This window comes from Chroicocephalus ridibundus, chromosome 3, assembly GCF_963924245.1.
Source record: "Chroicocephalus ridibundus chromosome 3, bChrRid1.1, whole genome shotgun sequence".
Classification (NCBI taxonomy): domain Eukaryota; kingdom Metazoa; phylum Chordata; class Aves; order Charadriiformes; family Laridae; genus Chroicocephalus; species Chroicocephalus ridibundus.
In genome coordinates this window covers 46332389-46357984 of record NC_086286.1, presented here as the reverse complement: position 1 = coordinate 46357984, position 25596 = coordinate 46332389, and the positions used below count along the sequence as shown (strand labels likewise).

Genomic DNA, 25596 nt, shown 5'->3' with positions numbered 1-25596 from the left:
CAGCAAGAAAGATAGCAAGATTAAAAAAAAAAAAAAAAGTTCAAATGAGAATTAAAAGCACACTTTTTTCTTTTTTTTTTTTTTTTTTACTGGTAAGACACTAACACAAAACTAACAATGGGTTGGTGGCAGAGCCTTCATTTCTTGATCTTTAAATCTAGTGTGAATCTAAAGCCTGTTGCACCCCTAGAAAGTATTGTGATCAGAATTGAAATCTTTCAGCGTGAACACAGTCTCATGTGAATGCTACAGTGGTAGTAACAACAAATAAATTAAGAGATTATTAAAGCAAAAAGAAAGGCATGCAGTCTAAAATGCAGTCCAAAGAGCTATGAACATTATTAATTGGTTATGCATAATTTCAGGATTGGACATACTTATTCTACTACTATTATGAAGAAAGATTTTAGCACCTCCTTACCTGCATCTACCCAGCACAGCATTGAGGAATAAGGATCGAATGTCAGTCCATTTGGTAACCCAAGATCATCTTTAACAAGAATTCTTCTGTTTGTGCCATCCATATATGAGGTTTCAATTTTAGGAGCTTCTCTGTTCCAGTCAGTCCAGTACAAGTTTCTTAAGAGGAAGAAAAAGGCAAGAATTAAGAGAGTGACTGATCTCAAGGGACTGCTGTAATTAAGGAAAATGCTAAGGACATCAGGGTAACATGGCACACACCCTAAACAATTTAAATAAATAAGAAGGACCACATCACTCTGATAAAGAAGTAACAAAAGCATAGTAAAGATGTAGCAAATGTTACACTTCCATTAAAAACAAAAAGAGCAAGCACACACAAGAAATGCTTTCTCTGCCTTATTTAGGTTATGTGCAAGATGGCAGGCAAAAAGACCTCTATTTTAACAGTTCTGAGGACCATTCAAAATGTACATCTACAGTTCTCCTCCTCACTGCCCATCACGTCTGCTCAGGCTAAGCAGCAGGAGCATTTGGCATACATTTGTGGGATTCATTCAAAACTAAATTTTTCTTTTCAGTGCAGCAAGTAAGCAACTTACAATGGAATCAGAGTAGTTTATGGTCAGGGGAGAACCCCAGAGAGGGCCATTAATTCCCTGATGCTTTATTATTAACGGTCATTTGTTAGCGGTGTTCTTTTTCCCTGGATACACTTTCCATGGCTGAGAATTTTCAAGGCCCCTCAACACGAGCACCTTTGTTGTTTACTCCTTAGCGCACACAGACAAAATCTACCAAGAGGCAGAAGTTTGTGCTGCTTGACCTGAACACAGAGCCGTTCTCCATCAGTGGGGTTCTGCATGGAACAGAGGTCTCTCCTCAATCTGATTACGCTTGTGCCTCTCCCACTCTCCCACACCATAAAATGCATTTGTTTTTCCTTATGATGCTGTTACTTGATGTACATCCACAGATGTTTTGACACCAGTATTATGCCACTATTATGTAAAAGTTTATTTTATGTTAAAGGAATTAGAGAAGTCAATACCATTAGTTTTTAATTTAATTTTCTATCACTCAAATTTTCATGGATCACATGCATTCTTTTCTCACTAAAAAGCCTTGTTTGCAAACATCTGGAATGAGGATGCATCTTCCAAAAAACTCTCCCTGAGCAATATGGCAATTTGTTTCATAAATGATTTCTCACATAAGAGCATTCCAAATATCTATTATATCAATTAAGCAAGCATTTAGTAGAGCTTTCCAACAATTCAAGACTGAAAATAAAGCCTCTTGGCTTCTGTGCTTCTGAGTATTTTAACTGACACTTCTCCTCTCAGCAGTGGCCATGCTACAGAAAGTTGCACCAGGACAATAGCAGGCAAGTTCAGACATTAACGAATAGACATGCAGTACTACCACGGACTCTGTAGTAGATATAGTTTTCCTTGTATTTCTTCCAATATTCAGAGAGAAAAAAACGTCAACAGATCAGAGACTACATAAAAGCATGTATATACTTCTGTTTTTGCAGGCTGAAACCTTAATTTCAAAACGTCTGTGCTTTCCTGCTGACACTCTGCTTAGCTATTTCTGTGACGGCAGCTTACAGGCTCCATTTTTAAAGCATGTAGTTGTCTGCATCTTCAAATAGAAACCCAATAGGACCTTCTCAGGCAACTGAATGACAGAAGTGAAAATGATGACAGAAGACACACCATGGGAGTTTTCAAAGAAGGAACACCATACAGGAAGAAGGACTGTCATGATAGAAATGAAAATACAAGATTGCTTATTCTAATATTTCAGGCCAGTAATCTTGCAAACAAAAAAGAAAAATTAGGTAAGGGTGACGCTTGTCATTCTGCAAACAGTGTAGTGAAAGCAAGGTACAAGTAAGAATTTGACAAACCTCTCAACATAATATCACAGTATTACCTAGCAGGCATTTTACAAGTTTTATTTCTCGTCTACCACTCAGACACAGCACACAAGTAGATTGTTCCATTTCTGTTTGTTAGTTTTAGGAAAAGATCACTCTATTATTGTCTACAGACAGCCTAAAAACATGGACTCAGAGTATACTCTTATGTCAAATAAATAAATAAATAAACAAACAAATAAATAAATAAATATCAGGCTTGGCACATATCTCTTGACAACATATCCATACCCTCTCATAGGATCCGCAACAATTGCTCTGGGGTTCACCAGACCAGTGTCAAAAAGGATGCGACGCTGGCGCCCATCCAGCCTAGCCACTTCTATTCTATCCAGTTGAGAGTCAGTCCAGAAGATATTGCGACCTAGGTGATCTACAGCTATCCCTTCAGGGCTTCCCAAGTCTGCAGAAGAGAGAAAAACATGCCTAGGCATTTATATTTATTCCCAATACATAATGTCAGCCTTATAAGCATAACTCTTAACTGAGATAAATTTTCTTCAGTTTTCTGGCTGTGGTCCAACAAAAGCTACTTCATCTCAGTTGAAAGGGGAATATGCATTTTGCCTTATGAAATTTAAATGCACAGAACTTTCATAAATACATAGAATGACAAATTCTATGAGGAAACAACTCATCATGCATGTAAGCTTTCCTTGGGCGGTAGACACTGAAAAAGAGTTGATAGTAGACAAATAAACAGTAGAGATTATCAGAATCTTATTCTACTCTCCTTAGCAGGCCAAGATCTAGAATGGATTTTATAATCCTTAATATTTTCCCTTCATTGGTATTGGCATATGTGGCACCCCTCTGAAGACTGGATTTATGCTAAGTTTAGCCAATGCAATGCTTAAAGATAATCAAGCTCCAAAGCACTAGAGATAATGACATTAGCTAACTGATGGAATTTAAATCCAGTTCTTTGTTTTTGCAGAGCAATCCTTTTTGGAACATGTTTTAGTACTGTATGTGCACAGTTTTTCTTGGACAGTTAGTTGTTCCAAAAGCAACAGGAAATAGCAGATAATGACCTTACTGCTTTAGCATTAGTAATTTCTAACTCAGATAAAGGATGAGGAATAAATATATAGCACTCCAAGGTTTAATTCAGTCACTATGAAAAACCACTCTATACTCGTCAAGGTTCATACATCCATTGAAAAAGAGCAGGCAGGCTGCGTGGGATGCAGTGAAGCTGAAGACAGGTACAAATCAATTTTAGCCCAATTTAAGTTCCAAAAGAAAAAGAAAGAATTGTATGTGGTCACTACCAAAAAGAGGTGAAGTGACTCTTCATACCAGTCAGCTGTTGAAAAAAAACACCTTCCAAGTGCAGATCCACACATCACATAAACATCCAAGAATGACAGAATGTGGCCCACTAGCCTTCTATTAATTCTCAAGTTTATTTACTGATAGGCATTAAACAAACAGTATGTGACACAAAACAACCTTTCTGGAGAAAAGGCATTTGGTCTGGAACGCTGGGTAGGGCTGTCTAAAATTTGCTACTCTGACTTTTCTATGAATAATAGTTGCACAACAGCCTAAACAGCCTTTGCTCTCTCACACAGGTGGATTACCGTTACCACACTAAACCTGGACATGTGACATTTTGGATGTCTATTCATTGATGCAGAGGCAGTAAAGAACAATTAAGATATATCTCACTGCTTCTGACTCACAGCTCATACACGGGGGAAGGTTGGGGGGGAGAAAGTAAATGTGAATCAGTTACCTTTTTACTCCCCCCATGGGCACTTGGTCATACTTTAACTTAGTTACACTGACTTCATATTACTATTTGTATTTCTCCAAGTGCCTACAAACCTGCCATCTGCAAGAAATAACCTCACATTTAGCTCAGACCCTCAAATGTTCCTACTTCGTTTCTTGCAGAGGCTGCTGAGCCTGGCCTCATTTTGAGGTGACGGTGGTGACAATCGCCAGTCTCTGGGATCAGAAAATCACAGACCAAATGGTGGTGGAGGAACTCCCAGCCTCTTTTAGGAAAAAGAGGAAGGTAGCAGGCAAAAGATCTGCTGCCACTGATTCCCAGGAGCCCCTGTTCCCTGACTAGTTTCCTTGCTTCAGCTATATGCCAGGAGATTTAAAGAAGTCTAAAATAAGTGTCTTTCCTGTCTGGTTGACATTGAGCCAGAAGAAACTAACCCCCATGGAGGGGTAAGGGAATATATAGGCTTCATGTACCACCAGCCTCTCCAAAGGCACAAATGTGTTCCTGATATATTGTCATCAGGCCTGATAAAGTCATAGGCTCTGTCCCTGGGCGGGGGGGGGGGGGGGGGGGAGTGGCTCGTACAGACATGTACGGCTGGTATGACTTAAACAACTACAGCAAAGAGGAAAGCTCTCCTTCCCAACCTGCCTCCACAGCTGCAGAGCTCAGAAAAGCCTCCACAGGCTACACAGCTGCAGGGAAAGATGAAACTGGATAGGGCTCCACAATATAACATGTTTCTGCAAAGCAACGCAACTTGGATCACAAGAGTTTTAGCAAATAAAAAAGGAGTGCATTCCACAAAAATACATGTGAACTGAAGAAAACAGCTGCAGCTCACAGGAGGAAAAAGGCAAAGATCAAAACAAAACAAAGAATTCTCATGAGTCTTCTGAGAGGGAGGCATATTCCTATTTCCTGAAATTTTAAAGTTTCAGTTTCGGCCAACATAGAGGACATCCATTCAAATACTGAATACTCAACCTTATTTTGTTCTGACTCCTTATTAAAGAGGCAATTAATATACAGAAAGTAAAGTGCAACATCACTCAACATCTCTTCAGGAATGGCATTCATTGCCTATGCAAAGAACAGGACAGCAGAAATGAGATGCCTTTACACATATAATGTTTTTATTATGAGGTTTCCATGTGGCATTGAAGCATCTTGAATTACCTAGGATAATCAAATTCAGTTGAAAGCCTTCACAAATATCTGTAAAATATTTTATACACTGCTGGATTTTTAATGTGCACACACACACTCATAGCCATATAAAATTTTTAGCAATAGTAATTTGCCTCACTTTCTAAAGTGCAGAATCTAAGAAAATACTTTAATATTAGAAATTGGAAGTCACTTCCCCACAGAATTTGTAGTTGTATAGGCATATGCTTGTATGGGCCCACCACAGGTTAGAGTCACTTTTAGATTAAACATGTTGGGATGAAAAAGAAGTCTTACAAATGTCTCAGCCATTAAGTTGTACAGAAATATGAAGCTCCATAATTGCTGTAATGGTTAGGGATGGCCTTAAGCGCTGCCTTTTCCCTTTCCAGGACAATGGTAGGATCCAAGCCACCCCCATCTTTTTGCTGCCCCTAAGAGCCTGAATGGAGTCCCAGCAAAGTGGCTATTCTGAAGCACAAACTCCAGGTAGAGATACACAACACATCCAAAGAAAACTAAAGCAAGTTTATTGCAAAGTTTTAAAACCTGTTGATCATTTTGCTAAAATAATTTCCTAAGTTTCTGTGACAACAGCTGCAAAGGATCCAAAGCAAGGGCAACCTCCTCCAGTATCTTGACTTCACAGGTGTTCTAGGATCCTGAGGACACTAGTATTCAAAAAGTGCCTCCAGCTACTTTTGTTGTTGTCTTTTTAATGCCCCCACATTCACTCTGTTCTCCAAACCTGTCCTTCCCTTTAACCCTTTCCATTTAAAAAAGGTTTTAATATCTAAGATGCATGGGCTGACAGTTACCCTTCTAATTAAATTGAACATGGACTGCAGCGAGCAGCAGAGTCTTGGGGGAAAGAGTACAGGAACAGGACATAAACTGTAAAAGCCCTAACCCCACAATACCCTCTAGTCCAATTCTTGAAACCTTGAGCAATTGCAAGGGTGAAAAACTGAGCAAGGTGGCTGTACTCACTTTTATTTTACAACTTGAGTGGGAGACATGGAAAGTCACAGCTGAAACAGCTCCTAACCACCTTTCAGCTGTTTAATCCCCAAGACCAGGAACAGAGAGCAAGGATTCTCCTCTCCAACCTCCCTGCTCACCAGTCCTTTCTCAGCAGAGCGGGCAGCTAACAGGCAGAGAAACAGGAGAGAAAAAGACTACACATAACCAAATCTCAGCTAGCCAGTGGATTACCTACCTTGCTTGCGAGAACAAAAAAATCAAGGAGTGACACTCACAGATGATATTCCATGTGAACATATAAATGCAACTCTTCAGTCTGCTTTAGTTGTGATTGTGTTCCATATCCATTCAACAGCAAATTGACAATCCATCATCCCATTTTCAGATCATACATACATTGAACTATGGTGGGTCTACCTCAGCACATGACCTAGGTTTTAATGATAACCGTCCTTCCTCACATATTTACATCTTGTAGTCATTGCATCATGACATTGCATGAATAATGTCTATCTATAGTAGTCTGAGCTTAGCCTGCTTATGTGTTCCATTCCTCATGGCCAGGGACATGAGACCTTTTCAGGAAGGATGCTGAACCACCCTTTCTGATCAGTATGGTTGACAAGACACAAGTCTAAAAGAGGTAGGCTACACAAAGGCTGCCAAGATGGGCAAAACATAGCACAGCCAATCCTCATCATAGGAAAGTGAGGTTTTGAGTGCACTTTAAAAATCTGGGATGTCATGACCTGTGAATTTGCCCTGACAGTACTACCTGTGCTGCCCCACTATAGTGGCAGCCCTAAGGATGCCACCACAGGTAGAGAGCAGTAAAGGCCTCAAGCCTACCTCAAGATTCCTCCCCAGAAGTGATATAGCATCCAAAGAGGGTTTTTTTTCCTTTGTTAAACACAGCAAGAATATAATCACAGCCTAGGACTGTAACTGGGTACAGAAATCCTCTAAACATTTCTGAGAGGAGCTGAGACACACGGCCCTGACTGTGAAGCTCTGAACCCTGCATCCATTAGTGCCTTGAGATATGCTTTAGAAGCACCACAGAAGCTTGATTCATTTTTCAAATCCCTCAGCCTTCAATTAAAATGTCCCCAGCAATGTTCACAAGATATTCAATGGTTAGACAGATACAGTATCCTGCAACTGTAAGTAAGGACAGAAACATCTCACTGACATACTGCTCCCACTTCTGGCCTTAAACTTATTTTATTTAAAGAGAAATGACTTTTTGCCTATCTCAGCAGTGGAAAGGCAATGACGGGCTATTGCATAGGGAACAGATCTTTATTTCCATTTTATGTTATTCAGACTTTTTGGTTATTTTTATCCAAATAACACCAACTTTTGATGCTAAAGTTCAGGCAAAACCTGGGAAGTATATATTACTAAATTCAAGTCTCTAATGCCATTCCTAGGGAGTAGCAAGAGGAAGAATTTTTTGCCGTTACCTGTTTTGATGATGGTTGTTGGCTCCCCACCATGCAGGCTAGCCCTGCTGATCGAAGGGCCACTGATGTCTGTCCAATATACCATCTTGTCCGTGCAATCATAAGCAACTCCAATAACAACTTTGTCCTGTTGGTCAACAAGCAAGTTACATCAGCTTATGCTAAACAACAATTATTTGCCAGCAGCACTATCTTATGGATCTAAGACTCAATCCTGAAAAAACAAAATTCTTGAAAAAAGGTGGGAGATGGGGAAGACAGACAGAGAAAATGATTGGGCAGCAATCATTGTAGAATAGCTTCAAAAAATACTTTCAATTATAAGTCCCTTTTAACTAGCAGACACCATTTCCAATTATCTTATTTCAAAGAAGCACTGTAGATATTACTACTGAACAGTTTGTCTCAATTCTGCAACTTCACCTGCATATCTCTTTAAGGAAAGCTCATGTTTTTATTTTACTGTGTTATTCCTCCTGTGCTTTTTTCTCTCATTCTTTCCCTTCAAGGAGGAATAACAACTTCTATCAAATCTGACTTGTGTTCTGCATATTCATCAACCCATGCATGACGTCTGCATTTCAGCAGTGCTACCTACATAGAGTCATGTGACTCAAAAAAGTTCTAGCAAAGTAAGTTTTGGTTTTTTTTTTTTTTAAAAATCTTAAACAAATACTCCATAAATCATTCTGCTGGAAAGAACACGCTCAGGGACAAGGAACATATATATGCAATTTTCCAGGCAGAAGAAGACAAGACTAGTGTTTGAACTTAGAGTTGAAACTCTTTCTTCCAGTCAAATTAAAGAGACTTTCTGGGTAAAATGATAATTTCATATGGATTCCCAGATCTATCGCCTTTCTGCTTTTGTAACTTGCAGCTTCTTAGAAAGATAGTCCAAAGCCATGCATTAAAACAGATGCACTTATTCATCAGCATACATTAATGCTGTAAATTACAAAACAATCTGAACACCTCTGTGCTGCTAAACACTGTCACTTTGCAAATACACAACACAGAGACAACACTGTTAGCAGAGACTGAAAGTTTCATTGTAACCGAAAGTTTTAATGAAGCATTGCATTTTACCTCTTGGAAGCTCTTTCCTGGAGATACTTCTAATTTAAGCTAGATCAAGTAAACAATGAGACTAGCTGACAAGGATTCAGAATCACGCCTCTATTGGCCGAACTACCCCATCTTGCACCCAGTATTTTACTTCATTTTTATGTTATTGCAGCAGTAGTTTAGACAAGAGACAAAAGCTTGATTTTGCCCTTGCATCACAGCAGTTTGTGGTACTATTTACTGAACTGAATCTGTGTAATTTAGTCAGTGCTTGGTCTAGCAAATATTCATCATAATGTAAAAGAGAGGCCAGCATGCTGCCTGGTATTGCTATCTATTATAAATACAGTAACACTGGAATGAAAACAGAAAACCCAGGCTTAGGGCAAAACGAATGTGATGCAACTGAAAATAAGAAGAGTTGGCGTGTCACAGGTGATGGAAGAGATAGATAGGTTCTCAGCATCAGGGATTCATTTTCAAGGAAAAAAAATTCTCAAGACAGTAGTAAGAGGTGTGGGAAAAAGATTTACCACCCACTGGGCCTGCACAGGGAGAAGGAAGCAAAAAAGAATTAAAAAAATAAAATCTCTATATATCTGTAGGCAAGAAGTGCAGATAAATGACCGAAAAACAGGAAGAGATCAAGACTTAGGAAAAAACTTTGAGGGAGTAAGAGAGAAAAAAAAGAGGTCTCTCCACATATTGCTCTTCTAGGTTTCCTAGACTTTTATATCAGTCAGAAAGCCAATGGAGGTGTGAGTACAGGAAAGTTTATATGATGAGCTGTTGGAGGCATGTCAGATCACAAATATTAGATTTTTGTCTTATGAGCTACCCTTTAAAGGCAAATAATTTTTTCTATAGCTCAGTTTCAGGCTTTTTGACTAGTCAGATCAGGAATTTTCAGTGACAAAGTGATGGGATGCTGAAATCTTAATCAAGAGTAAAAATTGAGTTTGGAACGTAAATTATCAAATTACATAGGTAAACACTCATCTTTGTCACAAGTCTTCTAAAAACACATGGACTTAGTATAGTAGGCTACTTACTGGAATATGCAATAATGCTTTTGCACCATTTTTCTTCATATTGTTTCCCTCTAGTGGAACATGTTCAATTTTACCACTCTGGGCAAAGAGCAAGTGTGTTCCTGGCGGTAGAGGTACTGTATCTGGTCGAACAGAGGGCCCAATAACAACAGGAGGAGCTGCTGTGCTCAGACCTTGTTAATGGAGAAGGAAACAGATGGGGAAAAAATCAGCTTGTACGGCATAACAAGGCTCCTTGTTATTTGCAGAGACACAATTACAGTCAGACTTCTTAGAAGGAAACAGCCCTATAAGCTGACACTAATAACTATAATCAGATGCAGAAAGTTCCTGAATTTTTCCCCTTGGCTGACAGAGAAGGAGCAATTGACACAATAGGTCTTTTCATGTTCAGCTCTGTAATTGCTCTTTCTTTCAAATGTTTAGAAAAACCTATCTTATTTTGCAGATGAAGTGAGGAAGATGTAGGAAGGAACGTCCTTCATTTCCTGAGGCAAAGTCAGCTACCACACATTCAGATTTGCCACACCTCCCAGAGGGCAGAAACTATAGGGGCCCCTCACAATTTCAAGGCAGGGAAGAAGTTAGAAAACCATATTCTTATTCAGAGGCTCACCACAGTTGTTCAGATGCCCTGGCTGAATGAAAATTGTATGCTGGAGTTACCGAAGGGCTGCAGCACGAGGCATATCATCACTGGGACAGCAAAGATCTGCATTGCTCCAAGTCAGTGCTGTGTCTCAGGGCCGTGACTAAGCCCCACTTTGGGAAACAGTGCACTTGGGTGGAGAGACACCCAGAAGACACAAGCGCTTCAGCCACTTACATGGTGGTCGAACTCCTGGGCCACTTCTGGTGCCGTCAATCTCATTTCCATCCCTATCTACGCACCAACAATACCCAGTGCTAGAATGGCACTGAGTGGGTAGGTAATTCCCATGCTCATCACACTGGGGAATGAAGTGAACAACTCTTATGTCCCTTGGGAAAAAAGTGCCTCCACTTCCAAGAGCTACTTCTCGTTCACGCTGGCATTTGGTCTTCTCGACTTCTGTGAAAAACAAAACAAAACAAAAAACCCAACAGATCAGTGAATATTTCTGTTTTAATTAATTGCTATGTTTCATTAACAGTTTGTGTATGCTGACCACGTACAATGCAAGAATTCTTACTGCTGGAGGAACACGGCGCTGTTACAAACCTTGAAGGCATATGCCTTCAGTGCACCTTCGGGAACTGTCTGCCCTGTGTAACTATGATACATTTGCCTTAAATTAATGTCATTTTATCTTTCACTGCCTAGTTTAAAACAGAACAAACAGCCCCCTTGCAGCTTCTTACACTGAAACGTCCTAAACAGAAGCTGGAAAACACTGTCTTTCTCCTCGAGGCACATTAGCAAGAACATTCTGTCTGACTTGTGAACGGATGTCTACTCATTTGGCAGTTATTCATGGGCCTTAAAATGTGACTAATTAGCTAGGCCATACAGTGGATAAAAGTTTTTTTGTAATTCTAAAAGTTGAGTTTCCCTTCAGAGCCACTAGAGAAAAACACAACATGAGGCAGATGCTGAGTTCTCTATAGAGCCTCGGAAGTGAAAAAACTAATTGCTTTGATGTATGTTAGGTTTTTAGGGTTCAGTTATCAAGTTTGAGCACTCATTTGATACTTTTAGACCTAAGAAAGGAATTGCAGGGACAGATTGTCCAGTCCCTGGTAAAGCGTATAAGTAAGGCTAAACAGAAAACAGGAATACTACTATGCATGCAGAGAAACATATAATGTACAATGGTACACCATGTGCATGTGTATTACTGTAGAGATTACAGAGGAAAAACTAATTTTCCAGATTATCAGGATATCAGGGATTTGGTTCTTCTGGTTTCAATTTTACAAAGTAGTCTGGACTAAAATTAACATCTTCTTGTGGCATTGTCTGTCATGTAATAGGGAATATCATCTGAATCAATATATCCTTCTAGATGCAAAGCAACATAATGAAATTAAAAGAATGAAATAAAAATAATCTTTTTCCTTCTCTAGACAAAGAAATCCACCTTAGTTTTACTTTACACTTGAGATTCCTGAAGGGTTCTGTGCATTGGGAGAGAAAGAACTCTAATTATGAGGGAGTATCTTTTCCCTGTTAATGATTTCTACAGACAGTTAGAAATACTTATCACAAAATGCCTGCTAAAGAAGCTTTAACATTACACTGCCATTTATTTCTTCCTTGTTTTTAGATTGCCTGGTGGACAGCATTAGCTATGTGTGGCTCAGACTAGACTCAGCCCAGCTGAGCAAAAAGCTAATCCCACGCGCCCACAGACTACTGTGGTGTAAATCACACAAATACAAAAAAGAAGGGTAGTTTTTTATTATTACTTAAACTAGTTATGTAAGCAAAAGCTTTGGACATGTTTCATGCACCTGGACACAATTAGAGAAATATAAATGTCTGGAGAACAGTTCACTCTAAACAACTGAAATATTTGGCATCAGCTTTAATGTGGGTGGTGGAGAGTCTTGAATCAACCTACAAAACCAGACCCTGAAGGAAAGCCTCTGTTATCTATCTCAAATTTTGTTTGCATGTATTCAACGCACTATGCAGTATGCTGGTAAAATAAATGTTCATTCCAGTAACCGAACAGTTTTGCCACACTTTTTTTTTTTTAAGCTCTAATTATATGCACTGCTCATGAGAGAAAGCAGGGGGAATACAGAATATTGGTAAACTGACCCACTCTTCTTTTGTTCATTGCAGAACAAAATCTTCATTGCATTCATGTCATCTTTGAGAGACACTATTAGCTCCTCCTCAGTGGGATATTAAAACAAACGTAGAAACTGGTTGTTTTTCCTTCCCACCTGAAACTCCCAGAATTAGAGAGTATCCAACAGCTTACAATTTTTTAAATCAACAGACTAGATCAACTTTATGCAAATGAGTTAGCAAATACGAATTATACAAAGGAGTGTATACAGACTCCCAGAAAAGACCCAGCTGTTATACATAAAATATATCAGTATTATTGGTAACTTAAAATACTAACTTCTAGTTCTAATTTCAAAACAATGTTTACATTTATAGCTGCAGATTTTATACAGGAGTACTGATGGAATTTTTGAAGAGTACCTATATTGCAATGATAAGACCAATCTCACAAATGGCCTGCTTATGCCGTTAGCCCCCCTAAAGTCGAGAGGCTAGTCAAACAAATTAATTTTCAAAATTAGTACTCAGTTTCTAGAAGGCAGAGAATATGATTTGTTCTTTCTAAAAAATGTTATATCAACACTGATTTTTCAGTTGCATAAAAAGATGTCAAATACCCTATTGCCACTCACTTTTGGGAATAAGTATGCATTTCACTGCTTCTGTGCTCGTGAAAGTCTCTTATATTTGTGACAAACTTTTTTAACAGTCTCAAGTGTGATAAGTAATCTATGTTAGAGAAACATTCTGAAAAGAAATAAAATCAGTGTTACCATGTTCATCTGTGCTGATTCAATGATTTTAACCTCTCTTTCAACGTTAAACTCATTTCAACTTAGTAACATGAATTTAGCCAATATTAAAATTTATAAACCAAAACGAGCCCCTAAAATAGTTATGAGAGTCCAAACCAGTCACTTGGAACCCATACTGAATTTTTTCTCTCCTTATCTCCAAATCATAAGCAGGATTACTATATGCTTACAGTTTAGAGACACCTAAAGAAACGTGAGATGAATCCCAGTCCAGTGTCATAGTCTATGCAGCAATGAAAGCACAATAATCTTAGATAGAGATGACATTTGGTTGGGATAAACAATCTGTTTATACTGCTTATACAGTCATACATTTTACTTAGTGTGCTTAAGAGAAGATGCCCTGATTTTGCAAGTTTTAAATTGCATTAATTAACTGTCATTTCATACAGGCTAGCTATGACAGACTGTGAAAGATGAGACTGACACAGTAAATAAAGCACATTCCCTGCCTTGATGAGCTAACAGCACAAGCTATACAAAACATATAACAAGAATTAGCACACGTTTAGGTAGTACACGGGCTAGTTTGTAAACCAGCTTCCAGACATAAACTTTATGGCTTGTAACTTTCCTTTCCTTCAGTACAACAGCCTAAGTGAGGTTTCTTAGTGCTCTTCCTTTAATACAAATACAGTAATATTTCATCCAGTCAAGACTCTTCAAAGATACAGAACAATTACGTTAGTAGAGTTCTCTGATCTCTTGACTGGTATCAAGAAAACTACCATTAACTACAACGGGTGGAGCTAAGAGCAAGTAAGACTTATCTGGTGTAACAGTGCTGTTACATCTATACGTCTATACTTGATCATAGCAAATAGAAAATAAGTCTTGCTTATTTCAAGGCTCCATTTCCAGGGGTTACCAGCCCTGATTTTCAGAGGTACTTACTATTCTTGAAACTCACATTTGAAAGTCAAGTCAAATGATCAGTTCAATGATGAGAAAAATGGCATGCACTAGCATTAGTTCATACTGTCAGAGAGGGAACAAACAGTGAGAGCAAGACCTGGGTAATCTTCAGTGGTGCAGGAAAGTGGACTTGGCAACAGCCTTTTATTAACAGCAAGATCAAGTTTCAGTATTTTTCTGTATCGATGTTTAAACATTACTGATTAGCATTTGTTATAAAACTGAGTAAAAATCCATTTTCAGTGAGTTTTGATGCAGTTGATGTTTGGCTGATGAAGGTAACACATTGATCAAGTAACTTTGTGTTTCCCTGGGCACTCCACTTGTGCCCACGGGACATTATTACTTTCAAAACAAAGCACCATACTGTGGGCTACCTTAATTTGATAAATGATTAAAACCTGAATTACATGAGTCGGTGGGCAAACATCATGAAGTAGTAGTATTTCTATTAAGTTCCCATATTACTTAGTTGTAAATGTCCTTATTAAGAAATTTAATTCCTTCGTTAGGATTCCTGAGGAAAATATACAACCACAGGTTGCATCATTTGTGAAGAGAAACAGACCACAAAACACGAGAAAGACAGGACCTCATCACTAGGTAAACTGAGCTCATTAAAGTCAACAAGTAGATTCACACAGTCAAATGGAAAGTTATGCTTCTTGGAATACACTGTGTAGACCAGCCTCTAAAGATAGACTCATCTTAGAAACCAGAACAAAAAAAAAAAAAAAAACACAAAAAAACCCAAAAAAAACCAAAAAAAAGCTATCAGCAGATCATAGATATCGGCAGATAACTGCGAGCAGATAAGCTGCCAACACCCAGCTCAGTGCTGTAGGGATTGTGAGGGGTTATAAATAAGAATTCAGCACATGCACAAGGAACATCACACAGGTATAGAGAAGCAATGTGGGATTGGGGAGATTATTCAGAGAATACTGGGTCCAACTCCAGTAACCACAGTTCAAAAGGATAGTGAAAAATTGAACCAGTGTACAGAAAAGAGGTCCTAAGAGAGAAGCTGTAGTGCAGAGCAGAGATTAAAGGCCTGATGAAGAATTCATGTTCCATGGACCACAGTACACACAAATCAGACTAGATAGAATGATGCATCCTGAACTCAAACTAAATGTATACCCTTCCTCAGAAAAAATAAATTTGTATTTGATGTTTTAAACATATTTTTTTTCACGTGTTTCATAAACTACCAGTAGCAATCTGGAATTTAAAAGTCACTGAAATATATCATGGAACTTGAAAAAATGAAATGGAAATAGGATGGATATGGAAAGCGGGCCAGATGAAAAACATACACATACACATTTCCCACATAAGCAAAGAAACAAACAGAATAGGGAAAAACAAACAAAGAAACAACAAAACAAAATAAAAACAAACAAACAACCTAAAGCCATATACAAACATTCAAAGTCTTTTTTGCTCATAAAGGAAAGTTCTTGCAGCAGTACTGCAGAAAATAATTTACGGACTTTTCCAAAAGAAGATGGAGGCTGAGAAAACAGGATGAGAAACATGGACTTCTTCCCATCCATTTTGCAGGGGGGATTACAGTCTGATACACTAAACCAAATTCAATTAGTTCTGCCATAGCATTCACAAATTTTTAAAGATCTACTCAAACAGGTTTTCATTCACAAGCTAAAGACAGAAGTGATTTAAAACTCTGTCCGGAATCAGTATGTAATCAGAGAGTGCTTTTTAATTTCCTATGAGGATCACTTTATTCTCCACATATCACAAGGAGTTATACCGACATTTTTAATTGCTGTTCTCAGACATTGCCAAAAAAGAAGAGGAAAAAACACAAAACAAAATAACACTTCCCTTTGTCCCCTCATTTTCCTTTGTAATACTTCACTTACAGTGTTGCCCTGTTAAGTGCATTTCTCATGTGAAACAAATTGTATACAGAGGACCAGAGAAGGGCTCTTAACAGTCAGATCCCTAGTTCCAAGAATCTAGATTTGTTTCTGTTTAGTAAACAGCGTCTGGGGTCTGCAGGGGTTGAAACGCTCAGACATCTGGTTTTTTGAAATGGAAAAATGAAGCGTGAGGAAATAATGAAGTACAGACTTTTCTTAATAGCTGGGAGCAGTGGGACATTCCAGCATCATTAACTCTTTCATTAGCCTGCTGGTTCACTCCTACAGACATTCCCTTGTATGTAACTCAAATCCATCGTACTTGATAGTCGACTGGTTTCAAGAGTTGCCATTCAGCAGTGGTAAGATTCAACAGTAGGTTTTATATAATAGTAAAGACACGAAACAAGTAAGCAATTGTGCACATGGATTGGAAAAGGGTACAGCAAAAAGAACTGAGTATTTGGATGAATGAAATTTTCCATGCTATTATCAACCAGGAAAGACTTCAGTGACTTGACTGAGGCTAATTAGATCAAAACCTTAGTGGGTAAAAAGGGGAAGAAAGGGTCTCTAATTACAACTGAATACAATACAGCCTCATCTGGAACCTCCATTCTGAAGCAACTTACTTTACAGATTGGGTGCTAAAGTAAACTAAGTTGCTTTTTACTAGGCTTCAGAAAGCGTATTTTGATTCTATCTCCTGGCAATGATTAACTGTTGGATATATCCATTTTAAAAGTACTAAAGCTTTAGCAACAGATGACAACCCAAGGGCAGCTATTGTTCTATTAACTCCCTTAAGAAGGGAGGAGTAGCTAAGTTTGTTGTAAATGCTGCCATTGCTGCAGACTAGCAGAGCATTACATATACTCTGTACTTCAGTCAGGATTCAGCAAAAGTGAGACTTACCTACACAGATTTTTTTTTCTGCTCAGAGCATTTCACAAGCAGAACCAAATGCTACAATTGTTTCTAAAGCACGTCTTTCTACCGATAATACAAAAGAGCATGAAAAAAAAATAAATCAGAGAGGCATACATGAAGATTCACAAAACCCAGCAAATCCCCACCTGCTAAAACAGCAGATACAACAAAACTCTCCAAAGTATTTTGTTACTACCGTTAAAGCTGTGACATGGAAAGATCCCCATTCAAGATACAATTGTATTGAGTATGGAAAGTCAAGAAGTGTACCGGATAAGCAGCAAAAAATGACATAAAGCTACAATGAAATAGTACACTGTGCTTAGCAGTTTAGTATACACACTAACCACTGCATGTGCGTGCTGGTTTTGGCTGGGACAGAGTTAATTTTTTCATAGTAGCTTGTATGAGGGTACATTTTGCATTTGTGCTGAAAACAGTGTTGATAACACAGGGATGTTCTTGTTATTGCTGAGCAGTTCTTACACAGAGTCAAGGCCTTTTCTGCTTCTCACACCACCCTACCAGTGAGTAGGCTGGGGGTGCACAAGAAGTTGGGAGGGGACACAGCTGGAACAGTTTACCCAACTGACCAAAAGGATATTCCATACCATATGATGTCATGCTCAGCATATAAAGCTGGGGGAGGAAGGAGGATGAGGGAGAACGGTCAGAGTCATGGCATTTGTCTTCCCAAGTAACCATTAGGTATGATGGAGCCCTGATTTCCTGGAGATGGCTGAACACCTGTCTGCTGATGAGAAGTGGTGAATGAATTCCTTGTTTTGCTTTTCTTGCATGCGCAGCTTTTGCTTTATCTAGTAAACTGTCTTTATCTCAATCCATGAGTTTTCTCACTTTTTCTCTTCTGATTCTCTGCCCTATCCTGCTGAGGGAGAGTGAGTGAGCAGCTGTGTGATGCTTAGTTGCCAGCTGGGGTTATATCATGACAATGTGAAAAGGTGTTGCTTTCAACAAAAGAACCCCACTTAGATATGCTATCGCATATACTCCAAAGAAATTAATTGCGTCCTGCTAACAAAGTTGAATTCAAGTATCAGTCTAACAGACTACCTGTTTCAGCTACACAGGGGATGTGCCAGACATGACAGCAATATTTCTGCTAACTATTCCTGAAGAACTGTAAGCTTTAAGGTTCGATTTTGCTGCAAGTTATTCACATCAAGTTTATCCCTTAGGAGGAATAGTCCTGGTTTTATCAGCTGGTTGGTTATCTAAATATTTTGACACAGGTCAGAAACACTAGGTAGTTCTTCATTCATCTGACATTGAAATGACAATATACATGGGCAGTCATGCAAGGAAAATCAGTTAAAAATAGTATTGAAAGACTGACAAAGTGCCAAAAGCTAGGGCTTCAGAATTAAACACTGCAAAACCTCCTACAATTTACCTGTGATAGAAAAGTCTACAAGCACTGGCTGATCTGACATAACACATGTTGTTGAGCACATGATGAAGAATCATGTAAATATGATCTAAAACCAGAAAAAACCTTGTGATTTTTTTATGCTTTTCCTGTAAAAGGTCCTTTGCCTTTTTACTTTAAGACGTGAGCGTCCAATTGTGAAAAAAAAAGAAAAAAGTCAGAACTTCGGAATTAGGGAATATAGTGGCAAAAGAAAAATATTAAGTTTCAGCAAAGCATCAGGTAGTGATATTGTGCCATGTAGGCAAGCATTTTTAAGCCAGCACATCCACTATTAAAAAAACCTAAAACACCCCAATTTTGAATCATCAAATACTTTGGACATCATTAAGACCACAGTGCAGAAGCGGAATTATAAAGACCGCCTCCCTCCTCAGTCATATTGCTTCTTGCTTTCTTTTCCTTTGGCCCTACACCTTTCCTAGTCTTGGCTGCACAGTTTGTTTCTGTTTGTTGAGAGGTGCAGGGTCTTTTGCACAACAGCAAGAATCTTAGAAGCAGGAGAATTGGGTTTGAATATACTCAGAAGTTAGGCTTTATTTCCTGGATGAAAGCATTCACCATTCTGCAAAACCTGAGTGCTGTCCCGTAGGTTTGACATGCTTTTGAATTAAAGTAACTGTAACAATGCTACTTTGTGTGTCAGTGTTCCTTACTTTCTTTTTTTCAAGCATACCTTCAAGATCAGGAGTTTCATACTTCAAGGGCAAAACTACAATCAAAGAAAAGAAGTGGGGGAGGGCGAAGAGCTTTCTGCTAAATAGAGAACAAACTGGGTAAATACAGAAACAACTAAGAGCTAGTTAGAAACAGGGATTAGTCTTTCTGGACTCTTGCCAGCTATACGTGGCATGTAGGTATCTAGATCTCACCAAAGACAGCAGTGAAGGTACTGTGGTCTCATGCTTCACTTTTCTCCTGTAATTGTAATCCTGTAATCATTCACATTGACACCAGTTCCAGATGTTTTATGATAAATGACTAGTGTTTATGCAAACCAAATCAATCTGTGGTCAAACCTTTACATAAAGAAACTTCAAAAGACAGTATCAGCTTGAGGCTGAGAACTGCTGAGGATAGAACAAACAAAACATAAAACAGGACATTGAACAGGATATCACGGAAAAGTGATAACAGTCAAGATACAGACTTTGATACAAGCTTGGTGAGGGTCGAAACTTGAAAGACTTGAGAAAGAATAAAGACCCTAATAAGACAATACACAACCTATTACAGAGAGAAACCAAGTTAACACATATTCTCCAATTCCTAAATTATGTTTCTGGTGCAACTTTCAAGAACTATAAAATTTTACCTCCTAACACACACCGGAAACCGTCACCACGATAACCTGCCTTACACTGGCAGCTGAACGACCCAGGGGTGTTGTAGCAGAAAGCATCTGGATGACAGTGGCCCTGTTGACATTCATCTACATCTGTAAAAGAAAAGATCAATCTCAGGTAAGTGTTCCTCCTGACAGACAAATCAGAGTGATGAATTACAATGCAAACCCACTATATTACTTTTGGGCACCTATTTTGGGATATCTGATTAGAATTAGAGACTTTTGGAAGAACATCTATACAGAAATGCAATGGGAAAAAAAAAGCATGCGTGTATTTTAGGTTCTGACTCCCAGCAAATCTGCTATTCCGATGGGTAACCAGCATTGTTAACTCGCACAGTATTTTAGAAATATATGCCTATGTTTCTCAAGGAAAAGACTTAACACATCAAGAGAAGAAGGATTTGGCCAGCAAGGTTTCTAACATGTAGTTAGGTAAAGTTGCTCCCCACTGTGCTCCAAATGACATGAAACGGAATATAACTTTTTTTACATAGTCTGAGCATCATGTGTCACCGCCTTAGAAATATAAATCAATACAGTGCAAACAGTTCCAGCAAATGAAGATCTGGTCTGCTAATTACAACTACTGCAATTTTTGCATTTACCTCATCTTGGACCTTCTGTAGCTCAAATATTGAAGAGCGAATTCAAAAGTGAGGGGAGGAACAGACAAAAGCTTAATGCAATGCCTGCCTGAGGGACCTAAACTATGCCATTTCCTACTTTAAATCACAAGTAACTACAGGACATTGCAATGATCAGCGAAGTTGTGCAATAAAGAGTATAAAAACCCCACAAGAAGTGGTGTTACCCACCCTCACAGGCACGCCCGTCTCCAGAGAAGCCAGGGAGGCATGTGCAGATGTAGGCAGACCCTCCAGTGTACACACACTGAGCACGCTGAGGAATGTCACAGTTGTGTGTGCCTGTCTGGCAATGGTTTACGACGTACTCAACAGCTGCAGGTTAGATGTACAACAGAGGTGATGAAAATTTGAATTTTTCTCTGCAAAGTCTAAAGCTCATAATAAGTTTATAGGAAGAGAAAGACAGCTGTGAAAGCATACAGAAGAGAAAGAAACAAGGAAATTGAGTTTTTCATTTTGGGGGTTGGTTTTTTTTGCCAAGACCTCCCTTTTCACTGGTGTTATATCTTCTTCTTAATGTTTTACAAGGAACTGATTGTTCTCAGCACCTCACAAATGTTTGTTAATATAGAACAGGGCAGAAAGGCTACCACAGTGACAGATTCTAATAGCCATGACAGTTTTATTTATAAAAAGAGGTCCTGGATGAAGGAATGTAAGGCATCTCACAGAGGTATCTCACATGCTAGCTAAGTGGCCAGTTCACTGCACTGGGAATTATTAGATATCCCGCTGCGCTAGCCTAGCACTGACCCAGGGCTGTCGCCACTTGGCAACAGATAGGAGCTGTGACTCAATTGTAAGATAAACACATTTGTCAACTATTGGAGAGATTTTTGACCAACTGTGGAAGCTGGGACCAGTCCTGCAGTTTTTCATAACTTTCTCATTGTTGACAGCAGTGACTCCAAAGGCATTGCACTGCTTCACACACAAATTGTTTCAGGCAGTCGTTGGATCCCTGCCTATGCTTACCTGTTACGTCAGAGAAGACAGGTATTTAAAATCGGAAGAGGCAAAATACTACAAAAATGCTGTGCCTCAAAACAGATGAGTTTGCAGTGTGTACAAGTAGGAACAGGCTTCCAGCTGCTGTAACAGAGAGTCCACTGAGGCTTTCTTTATGCAGTTCTTACGAGGAGTTGACAGGTGACCAAGATGAGACTCTACAATGTTCCTTTCACCATAGTACACAGATGGAAACTACCAGAGTATCAGCAGAGAAATAATAAAAATCTGCCATCAGAGCCAGATCTGAAAACAGCCGTTTTTTCCATTTCTCTGGAGGACATGACATCATTGTTAGGATCATTTATATCTGTTCTGCTTGATGAAGTTTTAGATTACAAAAGAACCTATTCAGAACCGGTTTATAAATGCATAAGATTTGGAGTTGGAGCTCAAAGGGAGTCCCCAAGTCCTCCTATTCCTCAGCCTAGAAATAGGAGAACAGGATTTATTTACATCTCTCTTCTAAAGCTATCCAGTGAGTCACAGAGCTGGTATGAAAAAGCTGCAGTTCCAGAAAAGCTGAGTCAGAGCTGGTATCACAGAGCAAGCTGTAAAATCACGAAGAGGATAGCTGTTGCCCTTTCTGGGGTCCAGGTTGCCTGTGGGTAATAAAACCCTCCACTGTGGAAAGGGGAACAAGATTACCATGACATTTATTGGGAAACTAGAGTTCATCTTCACTCTCTTCAGTCTTATGGATGCAAAGTTTGATTTTGATTAAAGGAAGGGATCAAAATGAAGTCCTTCAAGCTGAGCAAGAAATTACTTAGCATTTGTTAGAAGTGCGACACATCAGCTTCATGGGAAACTGGTAGAGCGAAGCCAGAGAGGTCATGGCTGGAGGGAAGAACATTCCCTTTCAGGTCCAAGTGATATAAGGGCAGTGGTGGATATAATGGGAAGAACATAAAGCTGCGCTTCTACATCTCACCCTATTCCTTTCAGTGTCCTGATAGAAGTAGTTGCTTTTTCCCAACTGTTCTGCAACAAAGGGGAGACTTGGGGTGCACTGTGAGCAGACATGAATAGTAATTCTTACTGGAGGAGAGAAATGGGGCTCATGATGGAATGTTATACACAGCATGCAAAGTCACACTCTTAAGGGAAGTAACGCAACTTCCTGCTGTAAGATGAAGGCTCCTCAGTTCTTAGCTGAATAGCTGTCTTGGCTATATTGAGGAAAGACCTGAATACATTAGCTGATCACAGGGTGACTAAGCTTCCACCACAAAGCAGCCACAACAGAAGCAAACGTAATCCTCAGCTGTTATCAGTTATTTCTAAAAGAAACAGTAACTGGTCCAACCGTACTGGAAGAGTGTGTACAGGTTTTGTCAGTACAGAATTACTGTTAGGTTGCAAACAAAGAAAAAAATTCTAAAAATTAAAAAAAAAAAATCAAAAAACCAAAAAAATATTAATACTTAAACCTATATCCTATCCTGACGGTTGCAGCTATAGCAGTAATTACCCCTTTTCTGTCTGCCATTTGTAGATTTTTTTATTTAGCTTTTGATATTTGCAATATAAGTGACATCCAAAAGAATCAACTTAATGTTCTCAAGGTTAAAGCTCATAGTTTTTCTTTCTAAATGGAAAATTCATTTTCAATACACATCCCACACAATCAATTTTGCCAGCTACCAAATAGAATTTCTACAACTTTAGTGAAAAACAGAACAAGCAGGAAAAAATAACCCTCAGTAGGGCAAGTACAGATTAAGTCAGGCGTCCTTCAGAAAACAGTTTTTAAATTACATAAAAATAACTAATTCAGTGACAACTACTGAAATTGAAGTTTTAATGGTCCATTAACAAATGAGGTAGATTTCCTGCAAATCTCGAAGATTTTATCAGTGAAATGATTTCTATCTACAACTCTTTTTCAGCATGATTAACTATCACTTAAGGATAAGTCTGCAATAGCTAAGACACACTGGTTTAGATCTGTGCACCACCTTGTCCAAGTGATGAATTTGTACCTACAATCTAATCTGTTAAATCTAATTCTGGACTAAATATAATGAAGAAACAAAACCTAAAACCCCCAAAAGCCAAAAGCACAGGATTACAGAAAATGCAGAAAAAATCCTACTTCATCTTGAAAGTGAGAGGCTGTGAAATAACAACAAATTAATAACTACTCACTTTATTTTTTCTTCTTTTACAAATTTGAATTTTACTTCCATGTGAAATCTACAGCTAAATAATGGTACAGAAAGGACAGAAACATTCAATAATTATTTCCACTTTCTATTTGGAAACATTCTGAACGGGAAGATTTTATGAGATGAAAAGAAAGTACTTCAGGCACCTTCTTCTGTTACCTAGTGGATTGTAATCAATAACTGCAGCATGAACTCCTACATTCAATTCATATTAGAAGTCAGTGCAGATCCTAGGAGCTTTGTTTTCTGTCTCTGAGATGAATCCCAGCCTGAAAGCTGGTGGTCAGCGCTTTTAAGAAATATGAAACTCACCAACACAAGTCCGCCCATCTGCTGCAAACTGGTATCCTTCAACACACTCACAGCGGTAGGTTCCCGGCTGGTTATTGCAGACTGCATTGCTGCCACATAGAGCTGGTTGCTCTGAACATTCATCAACATCTAGAATATTATAAGGATTTCAGTTTTTAGAAAGATGCTTTTAATACTGATGTCAGAAAAACAGAAACACTGCAGCTGTTGAATAATAGCATGCTTGCATATTTAAACAATCTTGGATACACCATACCTCTTAAGGGATCACAGTAACCTGAAAATAAGCTTTCAGGTAACTGTGTCCACAGCTAATCTGCGCCAAAAAAAACCCAGAACAGGTTCTATAATGGAGTAATAAGGGGAAGCGACAGGAAATCAGAGAGGAAGGAGGAGCCACTGAGAAAAGGAAAAGGCAACCTACAAGTTGATGAGAAGCAGTCATGACTACTGGGGGAGTATGAACTTTAGGAAAGACTTCCTATTTCCTTATCCATATACATCTTTAATCCACTGCCGCTCAACTCACAGCACCAGAGGACTGGGAGGAACAGTGTGATGCTGGTTTCATTTGGAAGTTGATTTAAGGGTTGGAGTGGGAAGAGGGTTCTGTTTTGTTTTGTTTGGGTTTTTTTTATTAAAAAACCAACTCAGTTAACTAATAGGGATGATGCATATTTCATTAATACAGACCTTCACCTCTTGAAAACAAGTATTTGTGCCCAAACACACTAAGAATACAGAGCTGGGAAATAAAAATTTCCTTGAACAGAAGGGATTTTCAAAGCAGATCTTGAAAAAATTTATGATTTCAATGGGTTCCACGTATCGCTGCTCTGTATGCACGTGCATATGCCATTCCTCATCTCCCTCAAGAACTTTTAACCTAGTTGACTCATTTTAACCAGAACTTGCATTATAGTAAATTTCTCACAGCTAAATTCCCCACAGGTTTTATGAAAAGATGAACTGAGTAGGAAAGATGCTTTGTAAGCTAGCAAAGCATACCCAAATTTGACCCTTCAAGACAGTCAAACTTGTTTACTTTGATTATTGAGATATGTCAGCTACCCCAGCATCCCTTTAACCTATCTTTCCCAAAACCAGCCTCAGGACAGTTCGTTTCGCTGGAATGGCTAGTCCTGCAGGTCAATACATTCCAATCAAAACAAATTCTACATTAGCTGGCATTTTGTAATGAAAGTTTTCTGATACCATAACAAACGTTTCCATCTCCACGGAAGCCAATCGAACATTCACACAAGAAACGATTTCCAGATCCTGCACGACATATTGCATTGGTGTCACAGTTATGGGTTCCAGTGTAGCAAGGATTCCGATTAATATCAGCAGAACCATCTGACAAGAGAAACCATATTTAGCCATGACAACTCTATCCAAGTAATGGCATTCAGATAAGGCCCAGAAGGAGGTTGCTTTTAGTGCACATGAAACAAAGAAAGAGAATGCTTTCTGCACCAGGAAGAAGGGGACTTGCAGGTGATATGGAGGACATGAATCTCAGACATGGCAATAG

General features: G+C 38.8%; 1 protein-coding gene across 1 annotated transcript in view; it reads right to left on the bottom strand.

The window, feature by feature from the left end:
* Positions 1-25596, bottom strand: part of NID1 (nidogen 1) — a 48458-nt gene that overhangs the window by 5505 nt on the left and 17357 nt on the right. The window contains exons 9-17 of the mRNA XM_063328984.1: positions 25275-25418; positions 24060-24188; positions 20737-20880; positions 19886-20008; positions 10676-10900; positions 9850-10022; positions 7730-7856; positions 2600-2771; positions 422-579 (exon numbers count right to left, since the gene is read on the bottom strand). Of these exons, the coding sequence (XP_063185054.1) occupies positions 422-579; positions 2600-2771; positions 7730-7856; positions 9850-10022; positions 10676-10900; positions 19886-20008; positions 20737-20880; positions 24060-24188; positions 25275-25418 (1395 nt within the window). The remainder of the gene's footprint in view (positions 1-421; positions 580-2599; positions 2772-7729; positions 7857-9849; positions 10023-10675; positions 10901-19885; positions 20009-20736; positions 20881-24059; positions 24189-25274; positions 25419-25596) is intronic.